The 12,922-nt window shown below is 43.1% G+C and overlaps 1 protein-coding gene across 1 annotated transcript; it reads right to left on the bottom strand.

Annotated features, from left to right (window-relative positions):
• Nucleotides 1-8,802: 8,802 nt before the first annotated feature.
• LOC123346913 (olfactory receptor 14A16-like) lies at nt 8,803-9,759 on the bottom strand. The gene has a single exon (XM_044984357.1). It carries the CDS (start codon nt 9,757-9,759, stop codon nt 8,803-8,805), a length of 957 nt encoding a protein of 318 aa, XP_044840292.1.
• Between the last annotated feature and the right edge of the window lie 3,163 nt (nt 9,760-12,922).

Raw genomic sequence — 12,922 nt, 5'->3', positions numbered from 1 at the left:
GAGGGATTGACTCAGGGAATCATTCCCAATTTTGGCTTTTGTGCCCCTGGCTGATCGGCCAGGGGCACTTATGACAGCACCACATGGTGCAGTGCAAAAGGACAGGTAACCATGAGCATCTTATTACCATCTTCTTACCAATTCATGGTATGGTAGACGGTGCAGTATGCCTGGTAACCATTCCTGCTGTCATGCAAAAGCAAAAGCATGCTGCTGTGTAGCGCTGCTGGCCCGCCTCTGTCAGCGGCATCTAGTACACATACGGTGACATACACAAAAGGCAAAACAGGGTCCATGGTTGCCACGCTATGGCGTGTGCAAGGGCAATTCCGGGAAAAGGGGCTCGATAACATTGTCTGCCGTTGCTTTTCCGGAGGAAGGATTGAATCGCGACATTTACCCAGAATTCATCGCGAAAATGATTTGTGCCCCACCAGGCACAGGGGTCTCAATACAGAATTCACAGAGACAGCCTAGACTCAGTTATTTGTTTGCAAAAATGTATCTTTGCAAGGAATTCACTCGCTGTTTCCCATCTCACAGCTTCCACTGTCTCCAGACCTGCCACAGCATCCACCTCGCAGAGGCTGGCAAAGATTAGGTGGAGAAAGAAAAAGACAAGGGACAAGATAGTCGATGAACGTATGGGCTGCTACCTAGCCAAGGCGGACCAGCAGAGCCAGTGGAGGGAGACCGTCTCTCAGTACCAGTGATCACACAGCGAACGGGAGGAGAGGTGGCATGAGGAACACAAGCAGGTGACTCAAACACTGCTTGGACTAGTGAGGGAGCAAACGGACACGCTCCGGCGCCTTGTGGATGTTCTGCAGGACCGCAGGAGGACAGAGCCCCCCTGCAGTGTATCTTCAACCGCCCTCCCCCGCCACAAAGTCACATACCCCCCTCACCCAAAAGAGCCAGGAGGAGGGGCGCCCGGGGCCGTCAATACTGTCAGTGCACCCCAGCAGAGTGCTCAAGTACCCAAAAGCTCTCATACCCTACATTTTCAGAAGTCCTTCCCTTCCTGACTCACACAAGTCCCAATCCCAATCCCATCACCTAACTGTCTACTTAAGTAATAAAAATACTTTGCTGTTAATTAATGTTTCTGATTTTTTTTTCACAGAAGACTGTTTCAATGGGGGGCGGGGGAAAGGGGGTTGTTAATTGCATAGGACAGGCACCTTTCACACGGTACAGACACGGGGGAAGGATCAGCAGCGGGTCACACACACAGTGCAGTCAGTAGGCACCATGGTCGGTATGGGAGGTGGTTTCCAGGTTCTGAGTGGGCGGTGGGGATGTGACTTTGTAGCGGGGGAGGGCGGTTACAGATCTTAGACAGTGGTCCTTGTCCTGGACCGCAGAGTCACGCAGCAGAGGAATCTGTATCCGTCCTCCTCCGCCACAAGGTCACATATCCCCCCGCACACAGAATTCGAAAAAGAGGGATGGCAGGCTCCGTTGAAAGAAGCATTCCGGCACTGCGGACCGCTGTAGGAGTAGGAGCCTGTCATTTCTTGAGTTTACAGGCGGTCTTTACATCAGCGCACACCCTACCCAACACAGTCTGCGTCCCAGTGTCAAGCCTTTAACGAAAAGTCATGAATAAAGAAACCTCTCGTAAGTAACAGTGTGACATGTATTTTATTTTGACACGTGTGTTGGAAATGGGGGAAATGGGGTGAACGGGGTATGTAACCGAAGAGGAGAGTCAACAGTAACTGGGTAAAGAAACAGGGGCACGTTCAGCTTCTCTGTAAAAAAACTGACCAGCCACAGGTCACGCTGCTCGCTGATCGCTGGGATTAGAAGAGTTCCTTGTCGCTGTCCCAGGCGCCTGTATAGGGCTTCATGAGCAAGTGCATTAGCGGGCAGGCTGGGTCACCTAGGATGACTATAGGCGTCTGCACATCCCCAACAGTTATTTCGTGGTCCGGGAAGAAACTATCTTCCTGCAGGCGTATGCGCAGCCCACAGTTCCTGAGAACACACGCATGACGAACCTTGCCCGGCCACCCGACATTCATGTTGGTAAAACGTCCCCTATGGTCCCCCAGTGCTTGCAGCACCATTGAAAAGTAGCCCAATTGCTCAGCAGCTGACTGTGGAAGAGGTGGACGATAAAGTGCGAGGAGGAGAAAACGGCGAGGATCGCAGCGGGCTCCATGCTTGCAGTGATGTGTCGTCCGCGCTATCACTGACCAGAACAGTGCACGAAGAGATTGCCCGCAGGCGCTTTAAGGGAGGGAGGGAGGGATGGCGTGATTGACGGTTCAATGACGACAGTTACCCAAAACCACCCTCGACACATTTCTCCCCCCAGCAGGCATTGGGGGCTCTACCCAGCATTCCAATGGGCAGCGGGGACTGCGGGAACTGTGGGATAGCTTCCCACAGTGCACCGCTTCCAAAGTCGACGCCGGCCCCGTTAATGTGGACTCAGATATTCGAATTACTGTATTTAGTGTGGATACACAAATTCGACTTCATAAGGTCGAATCCACAAATTCGACTTAAGTAGATTCGAAATAGTCTTGTAGTGTAGACAAGGCCTGAGGGACCCAGCTCAGCTCCCTGTTTTGCCATGGATTTCCTGTGTGATCTTGGGCACGTCATTCTGTCAGGACAACAATTCCCATCTATAACATGGATATAATAGTACTCCCCTGCCTTATAGGGTTGGAGTGAGGATAAATATATTAAAGAGTTAGTGGCTAAAACAGAGGTGGTTGGAAACTTTGTTTCCTCATGAAAATTTTGGGTTTTTTGTCAAAGAAAACCCCCAACATTTCTCAACACTGAACTTTTTTGTCTGACAATTGTCAAAAAACATTAAATGAAATTGAAAAATACAATTTTCAGACAAAAATATTTGCTTTTCCAGTTTTCATTTCTTTAAATGAAAAAAGAAAAATTTCAAGGAAACTGAAGGCTTTCTGTGAAAATTTTGTTTGGTGAACCATGCAATTTTTCCATTAGGAAAACATTGTGATACAATGTTTTTGAGCGCTTCTGATCAGATACTGCAGTCATGGCAGCCATATAGACACTTTAGATAGTCAGAGCAGTGAATAATGGGACTTCTTTTCCTGATCATCTATAGAGTTGAGTTAGGACAGTTCCTTCTATAAGAGGCTATCATGAGGCTGATGTCATTATCAGATTAAATTAATCCATGGGCACCATTTAATTTGGTGCCTGAATGGGAACTGAGTTCTTCTGAGCTGGCCTCTGGGCATAAGGATCAAGTTACATTCCATATCCAGAACTGGATGAGTTGATTTTTCACCTGCTGTGAAGCAACAAGTATTGGCTATTGCTCAGACCCACCAAGTATGTCAGTGGCAAAACCAAAAACCAAGTCCCATGGGAGCTAAGTGCATAATAACTTGGAGGACCTGGGCCTGGAACATGTTCTGAATTCCTATCTACTGCATGAACTTCCTTACACTCTCTTGAAAATTAAAACCCAAATATGTAATTTTTTGCACAATTCTGGAGTTCTTTCAGGATGCAGAATAAAAGTGACATTTGAAAATCATTATTACAAATTTTGTTTTAAAATTAACAAGACAACAAATACAAATGTTGAAGGACCCCTGAAATTAGCTGGACTTGGCATGTGAGGAAATGATGCATTGTAGGCATCACGTTTGAACGAACTAAAATCTCACCTTCTTAGGAGCTGCAGGAAGACAGCAGCTTTTGATTTTTTTTTACCAGGCTCATTGGTAAGTCATTATTAATGTTCACTTCCAAACATACACATGCACAAAATAATATTTGCCCATAAATACACACCCATGTACATGTAGAAATACTCACAATAATCCACAGTCACAACACACATGTAGTCACACAATATTTTTCACTAATAAATACACAATATTGTGTATTCACAAACAGAAAAAGAATGCACACTTGCACTCCAGAAGAAGCACTGACAACACACAGAAAAGTTTCACAATATTTTTCAGTAATAAACACATGATATTGTTCATTCACATCATGTATGTTCTCAAGGACACAAACAGGAATAGAAATCTCACATGCACATTGATTTCAACTCAGGTATACACTCACAATAATGTACACTGACAACAACACATGTGAGCAGTGTACTTGACTAGCAAACACACACTGAAAGCAAAGTCTCAGTATATTGTACTCATAATATAATCTCACAAAAAGAAACACATAAACCAGATCTACACTAGAAACTTTCACTGTCATAGCAATGTCAGCTTGGAAGTGTGATTTTTTTGCAGCATTTAAATACCAGTAAAATTCCTAGTGTAAATATGGTTAAACCAGCTTAAAAACGCTTCTGCGATGTGGCTTGTTTCTCTCAGAGAACCAGTGTAAGCAACTTAACATACAAAAGAGCTTGGAAGACTCCAATCCACATAAGAAGTCTATCTGAGGACATTCAAGGTAGCATGTGGGTAATGGCTGCTACTTGCAAGTCCTGAGTCATGCATGGGCATGTGACTTGCCCATGTGATTCCGAATCTCCATTTTGTGACTGGATTCTACACAGGGGGAGGGAGGGGTGTGTACCCAGAAAAGAAAATCTATTTAAACCCTTGGGAGACCCCTCCATGTTGTCCTCAGCTGGCTAAAGAGAGAGCCTCTCCACCCCCACTTGTCCCCCCAGTATACTGAAAGAAACTGGAACAAAGGACAGTAACTACTGGGGGTGTGAGTGATTGCTGGACCCAGGCTAAAAGGAGATTAGTCTGTAAACAGGAGCATTCTGGAACTGGTGAGATTATCTGTATTCAGTTTAATAAGACATAGATTTGCGCATTTTGTTTTATTTTGCTTGGTGACTTACTTTGTTCTGTCTGTTACTACTTGGAACCACTTAAATCCTATTGTCTGTATTTAATAAAATCACTGTTTACTTATTAATTAACTCAGAGTATGTATTAATACCTCGGGGAACAAACAACTGTGCTTATCTGTCTATCAGTGTTATAGAGGGCAAAGAATTTATGAGTTTACCCTGCATAAGCTTTATACAGGGTAAAACGGATTTGTTTGGGTTTAGACCCCATTGGGAGTTGGGCATCTGAGTGCTAAAGACAAACACACTTCTGTGAGCTGTTTTCAGGTAAACCTGCAGCTTTGGGGCAAGTAATTCAGACCCTGGGCCTTTGTTGGAGCAGACGGGAGTGTCTGGCTCAGCAAGACAGGGTGCTGGAGTCGTGAGCTGGCAGGGAAAACAGGAGCAGAGGTAGTCTTGGTATATCAGTTGGCAGCTCCCAGGGGAGGTTCTGTGATCCAACCCGTCACACACACACACACACACACACACACACACACACACACACACACACACACACACACATTCTCCTCCATTTACTGCCATTGGGTTAAAGTATCACCCCCATCAAGTTATTTAGGTACCTAAGTCTTATTTTCAAAAGTGACTTTGGCACTCATAAATATAATAGGGCAAGATTTTTAAAGGCATTTAGGTGCCTATGGAGGATTACCTAAAAAACCTAGAATCTAACAAATTTCTTTGGGTATAAGCTTGTGTGGGCTAAAACCCACTTCATCAAATGCATGGAGTGGAAAATACAGTAGGAAGATATACATACATACAGAGAACATGAAGAGATGGGGGTTGCCATACCCACTCTAATGAGACAAATCAATTAATGTGGGATAACATCAGCAGGAGAAAAAAAAACTTTTGTAGTGATTATCAGGATGGCCAATTTCAAACAGTTGACAAGAAGGTGTGAGTAACAGTAGGGGGAAATTAGCATGGGGAAATAGTTTTAGTTTGTGTAATGACCCATCCACTCCCAGTATTTATTCAATTTGATAGTGTCCAGTTTGCAAATTAATCCCAGATCTGCAGTTTCTCATTGGAGTCTGTTTTTGAAGTTTTTTTGTTGAAGAATTGCCACTTTTAGGTCTGTAATTGAGTGTCCAGGGAGGTTGAAGTGTTCTCCAACTGGTTTTTGAATGTTATAATTCTTGACGTCTGATTTGTGTCCATTTATTCTTTTGCATAGCGACTGTCCAGTTTGGCCAATGTACATGGCAGAGGGGCATTGCTGGCTCATGATGGTATATATCACATTGGTAGATGTGCAGGTGAACGAGCCCCTGATGGTGTGGCTGATGTGATTAGGTCCTATGATGGTGTCCTTTGAATAGATATGTGGACATAGTTCGCAACAGGATTTGTTGCAAGGATACGTTCCTGGGTTAGTGTTTTTGTTGTGTGGTGTGTGGTTGCTGGTGAGTATTTGCTTCAGATTTGGGGGCTGTCTGTAAGTGAGGATTGGCCTGTCTCCCAAGGTCCGTGAGAGTGAGGGATCATCCTTCAGGATAGGTTGTAGATCCTTGATAATGCGCTAGAGAGGCTTAAGTTAGGGGCTGAAAGTAACGGCTAGTGGCATTCTGTTACTTTCTTTGTTGACCCTGTCCTGTAGTAGATGACCTCTGATCAGGACATCCAGGAAGAAGAGGTTGGTGATGAAGGGACATAATGGACTGGTGAGTTTGGAGAAGAAGACCCAGAGATTCTGGCTTTGAGATAAACTGTTATTTCTTGTTAATAATCCAGAACCCAGAAAAGGAGAATAATTCCAAAGCTCCAATTCTTGGGCTTTATTTGACTGGGAAAGGAAAGTAACTTGTACAGTGTCAGGGTCTGACACCAGTTTGCTGTTAGCCTTAAGCCCTATCCATAATCCTAACCCATAACCAACAGGAATTTAAGTTTTTCTTTAAACCTTCAATGGGGCCATTTGTGTTTAAAAGTTTAGAAAGTGCTGAAGTGGCTGCAGAATCAGGGCCTTTGTACAGAATATTCAAAGTGAGTTTTAATTTCGTAATCATGAGGTTTTGGACCAGATCCTCAGCTGGTGTAAATTCTCAGAGATCTATTGACTTCAACAGAACTATGACAATTTAAACCAGCTGAGAATTAGCCCCTTGATTTTTGAGGAACCTATGTGTGATACTTCCATTTATTCAGTGAAACAAAACACAGCATGTTTAAAATGTATCCAGTCAAAACAGCTCGAAGTCCAAACACCGAGTACTTTTGATGAGCTGTTTGTAAATAAGTGATGGAGTAAGATATAGTCATAAAAAATCTTTGCTAAATAAGGCTTTATAAGAAGAACTTATAAGAAAATCATGATGTGGACAAAGACAATCATTAACAGGAAAAGAAGCACAATAATTTTCATAGATTATTTATTAGCTAGCTAGCTAGCTAACATAATTCACAATCAAATAGAAATCTATCATTCTGACTAAATTTGGTTATGTGGTAGGAGAAGAAATGGTCCTATCTGTCTGTCTCTCTCTGTCTAATCCTATGATCTGTTTTTGTCTGTCATATATGTAGTGTACAGAGCCATGCACAAAGATGGTATTCTAATACTAATAACTTCTGAGATTCTTTCTCAGCTTGGAAGTGAGTAGATCTACATGGGATAGCATATGGAATACCAGATCAGTGCATGTGATGGCAATTTCCACTTACACCAGGGCTAGAAGGAAATAACTCCAAACAAGTAACTTACACCAGTGTTTATGTCTCTACTGTGTGGAGCCCAGAGACTCTGGGCCAGAACTCATTATTATTAAATTGGTGATGTCAACGCGTCTAGTCTACATTGGTGCTGGTCTAGATGAGTTGGGATATCAGACCCTTACATTTCTATCACCCTCACTTTCTCCAGGGGTCTGTTGCCAATTCTGGATCCTTGTGTATATAGGCTATTGGCCAAATCCTAATTTCTTCAATGGAATCAAAATTTGGCCTCATTATCCCGAGTTAGATTTTCTTTAGAAAACACTGGAAAAAGTTTCTCTTCAAAACAGTATGCACCATAGCAAGACTGACATAGTACTTACATAAAGAAGATGGGTGAGGTAATATCTTTTATTGGACCAATTTCTGTTGGTAAGAGGGACAAGCTTTCGAGCTACATGGAGCTCTTCTTCAGGTTAAAATAATAAAAGACAGCTTCCTGAGGCGCCTAACATGTCATTAATAAAACAATAATATCCTGACAGTATATACATAATCATTTCAGGAGGAACTTAGCCATTCAGAACCTTCTTTTGCACCCTTTTATGATTGTGGAGGGCAAACCTTCAGTTCACTCAGAAAACCTCATCAAAGAGATGACATATGAGCACTCTCAAGAGAAGGCAAACATTGAAAATCCTGTCTAACCAAACACTCAATATCTCTCCAGGCCTTCCCACCCGCAAACCCACCTGGAACAAAGAAACAAATAAAAACAACAAACAACTAAACAAAAATAAACTAAAAATCCGACAAACAAAAAAACCCAAAGAACAAATGCATTGATACCTCAATCTGAGTTAAAAAAACAGGAGTACTTGTGGCACCTTAAAGACTAACAAATTTATTTAAGCATGAGCTTTCGTGAGCTACAGCTCACTTCTTCGGATGCATTCTGAGTTACAACAATCTGAGTTGTTATCCTGAAAAATAAGAAGAGCCAGAGAACCCACTATGGACTTTGCTATGGCTACTGATTTTATGTGCAAGGTTATCACATAGAATGGTGATGGCTAGCAGTGCATAGATAGATAAATAGAAAGATTCAGGTCTTCATTGCATTGATGTAAACGTCTAGTAACTATTTTTTTTCTTGATTTAAGTTTATCTCAATTTTTATTACTGGAAATACCTAATTCTGCATAAACAGATTGCACAGTATTGTTTCATGAAGGCAATAATATCATCAGCTGATTATATTTATAAAGAAATACAGAATGAAACTGTGATCAGTGGAGAAATATAGACATTTTATTCTTGCTGAATAACTTCCAGCCTATCAGTTTACTCAGTGCACCTTTCATTTCCTTGTTTCTCATGCTGTAGATGATGGGATTCATCATTGGGGGCATTATGGAATAGAGAACAGCCACCAAGGGATTCAGATCTGAGGCTGAGTTGGAGGTGGGTTTCAGGAAGGCAAAGGTGCCAGTGAATAGGAATAAGGAGACCACAATGAGATGAGGGAGGCAGGTGGAAAAGGCTTTATGCCGGCCCTCCTGAGAAGGGATTCTCAGCACTGTTTTGAAGATCTGAACATACGACACAATTATAAAAGCAAAGCAGATTAAAGATAAAAGCATAAAAAGAGAGATAACAACAACTTCACCGAGATATGAGTCAGAGCAGGCAAGATGGAGGAGCTGGGGAATTTCACAGAAAAACTGATCCACCATGTTGCCTCCACAGAAGGATATCGCAAATGTGTTCCCAGTGTGCAATGCAGAGCACAGAATACCACTGATCCAGGCACTGGCTGCCATTTGGACACAAGCTCTCCTGTTCATCACCATCTCATAGTGCAGGGGTTGGCAGATGGCAATGTATCGGTCGTACGCCATGATGGTCAGTAACGCAAAATTTGCTGAAGCAAAGAATATATAAAAAAAGACTTGGGCAACACATCCATAATAAGAAATCAAGCTGGTATTCATGAGGGAATTGACCATGGATTTTGGGATGGTGACAGAGATGTAGCCAAAGTCTAGGATGGACAGATTAATCAAGAAGAAGTACATGGGGTTGTGAAGGTGACGGTTGAGGGCTATGGCTATGATGATGAGAAGGTTCCCCAGCAGAGATATCAGGTAAAGCACTAGAAACACAATAAAATATAAAATCTGCAGTTCCCAAATGTCAGAGAATCCCAGGATAAGGAATTCAGTCACGGTGGTTTGGTTGGACATTTTCTTCCTCAGTACACTGTGTGATGCCTGTGCAGGGAATGAGAAGGACAATGGTCAGGATCAGAGTGACAGAGAGAATGGCCTGCTTCCCCTTTTCCTAATATCTCATTATAAGAATGTCAAAGGTGCACAAAAATCATCACTTACAATGACTATGTGTTGTTAGTGAGTAGGTATTGTAAGTGCTCCTTTCCTCTGACAATTAATCAGTCACATTATTACATTATCACACTACTGTAACCTTCTTTAAACTCAACAGAGCTTCATCACTTTACCAACCTGAGGATTTGGCCCAAGGTGTAGTTTGATAAAATGCAGTATGAAGGATGAAACAAAGCACACTACAAATCCAACGATTCTTGCAAAGAAGGTCCTCCATTGCGACCATGACCAAGCTCACAACTTGGGCATTAAACTAATAGACTAAAATGCCTACACATCCTGATTCCCACTTTGAAGGGCAATATAACATAGACTTCTCCAGCATCGCAAGTAGCAGCTCATCTGTGATGTTTCTACCTGAAGCTCTATGCCTAGACAGCCTGCTGCCTGCTTCCAAGTTGATTTATGGCAACAATTCCAAGCTGCATTTCTGCCTGCGTGCAACAATGGGCTAGCAGCATCCCTCCATCATTCCTATGTTTTATCATTTACTCTGTGCTGTGCAGTGCAGGGGTTGTCACGACACCTGGGCTTTATTCTTGTCTCTGCCAGTGACATGCTGTGTGACCGTAGCCCAGTCATTTCCCCTCTTTCTGCCTCTGTTTCCCTTCCCTCCCTTTCTCTGCCATCTCTACTAGGTCTGTAAGGGCGTTCGGAGAGGGACTGTGGGGCAGATTGTTAAAGGTATTGAGGGACCTAGTGGGATTTTCAAAAGCATCTAGGCCCCCAAAACCCCTTGAAATCTATGAGTTATAAGCTCCTAGGTGCTTCTGAAAGTCCCACTAGGCACCTAAATACCTTTGAAAACATGGCCCCATGTCTTACTCTGTGTAAGTTCTGCAAACCCATTTACATCCTTTACACTCAGCCAGCGGCAGTGTGGAGCTAGACCAGGAGATCAGGATTCTACTCCCAGTGGGCTCCTCTATGTCCTTGAATGGTGGCAGGATTGACAGGCTTTGGCTGCCTGGTTCAACTCTAAACTGGGGTTTTAAGAGACTCGTCTGTATAAAACATTCTGTGCCCGGCCAACTTTACTGTTTACAAAATTGTTACCTCTACGCAACAATCCCTTTGAAAGAGAAATCATACAGCTGCAATAGAATAAATGGGTTTGAAATCAAGCTCTTATCAGGCAATATTAATGTTCTGAAATTTATGTAAAATTTACGGCTGGTTGGAAATTTTCAGCTGTGTTATTTCTAATGGAAATTGTTTTTCATCTAAACAACACCACCACCAACAAAATCCTAGAATCTGTCTGCTTCCCTCTAACATTTTGGGATTCTTTTGTAAAGAATCTGAAAACTCAAAACTCAAACTTTTTTGGTTTTGTGATTAAAAAAATCCAGTTTTCAGCAGAAAGTTTTCAATTGCCAAAAACTGGGGGGCGGGGGGATGATTTGGGGTTTGCTGTGAAAAGTCAAAATTTTCCCAAAGGGTGGAAAAATTCCAGTCAGCAGCAGGTATTCGATTAAACTGAGAGTAAAAGTCTTAATGAGTTCATAATGTAAGTCTTATTTAGCATCTTAAGTTTCCCTGTATGTTGATCACCCAACATATTTAATTGAAATAGCAAACTTACTGTGCTGATCTTTGTGGATTTTTTTCCAAACATATGAGGCATTCAGTCATCCAGCACCAGGATTCTTTGGTCAATATCTATTTATATACCAGAATCTAGAAGCTAAAGGCACAGGTATCCGAGAATCCTTTCCCCACCTCCTCATTCTGAGACTGAACTGACAGAACTAGACTCAAACGTGTTGCTCTCTGCAGATGAGCTGTGGGTAGCTGGCACTGAGCATCACTGGGATTAAAGGACTGATGCTGCAGGAAGGTGATTTATTCATGTCTATTTCCTAAGGCCTTTTGGGACTCACTCCCTGGAGCCCTGCACAGCTCAGCAGCAGAGGCACACAGGCAAGTGCATAGATGTGTAGGTGATAAAGGCAAAAGAGCCACTCTGTCCCACAAGTCTGACCCCCTCATAGCACAGGCCTATGATCTCCCCCAGCATTCCCTGATTCCAGCCCAGCTTCGGTGTTATCTTTGGGCCAGATTTACAAAATGGAGACAGGCACCTACAGTGATTGATCAATGCTCCTAAATGAGTTAGGTGGATAAGTCCCATGGTCATTCAGTTGGAGTGAGGAGCTTAACCTGCTTAGATGCTACTGTCAATTCCAATAGGCACCAGTCTCCTTCTTTAGGTGCCTTTGTAATCCTGCTCCTGTGTCTATCTTGTTCACATCAAAAGCCCAGGCTTCTCCTGAATTTCAGATAATGAACTCTGGGATTCGCAAAAGAACCTATGGGACTAAGGCATGTACCTATTGGGCTCCTAACTCCCTTAGACTACCTTGAGAATCCCAGCCTGAAATGATAACTAGTACTGCCAGGCATCTAGAGAGTGGAGGTCACAAGATGCCAAGAACTCCTGCTATGCAGCTCTGTTACTTCAACTCTCTGTGGCTCACTTTACCAAAATCTGGGGCATAATAATTGAGACTGCATGAGAAAATTCATAATGAAACTTTGATTTAGAGATGAACCATGGTTCAGTTTTGTTTGAGCTCTTAATGAATTTTCATAGATCTGGGTGCAATATTTGTCTTTTTTTTCCCCAAATAGAATTTGCCTGTGTTCCACAGGAATATAGGAATCTCCAGAGTCCAGTGCCCTGGCTCTGACAGCGGCCAGCAACAGATACTGCATCACCCGCAGGCTGGAACAATAAGGATGGGATGGGATGAGGAGATCTGCCCCCACTGCAGCATCATGTGCCTGAGTCTGAAGATGGCCTGAGACAAGGGCTATGGGAGAAGGGAACTGTCCCAGGCATCTCCATGGGGTATGAACTCGCAGCCCCACAGCTCTGGAGGACTCCACCAACCCTGCCTTAGCAGGGGGCTCGGTGTGCAGGAGGAGGGGAAGAGCACAGCAGTCCTGACACCCTCATCCAAGCAGATACACCCTGGCTAGGGAGGTAAGGACTCAG

Source organism: Mauremys mutica, chromosome 12, assembly GCF_020497125.1.
Source record: "Mauremys mutica isolate MM-2020 ecotype Southern chromosome 12, ASM2049712v1, whole genome shotgun sequence".
NCBI classification, from domain to species: domain Eukaryota; kingdom Metazoa; phylum Chordata; order Testudines; family Geoemydidae; genus Mauremys; species Mauremys mutica.
The sequence above is the reverse complement of the archived record's forward strand: the minus strand, read 5'-3'. Positions and strand labels throughout refer to the sequence as shown.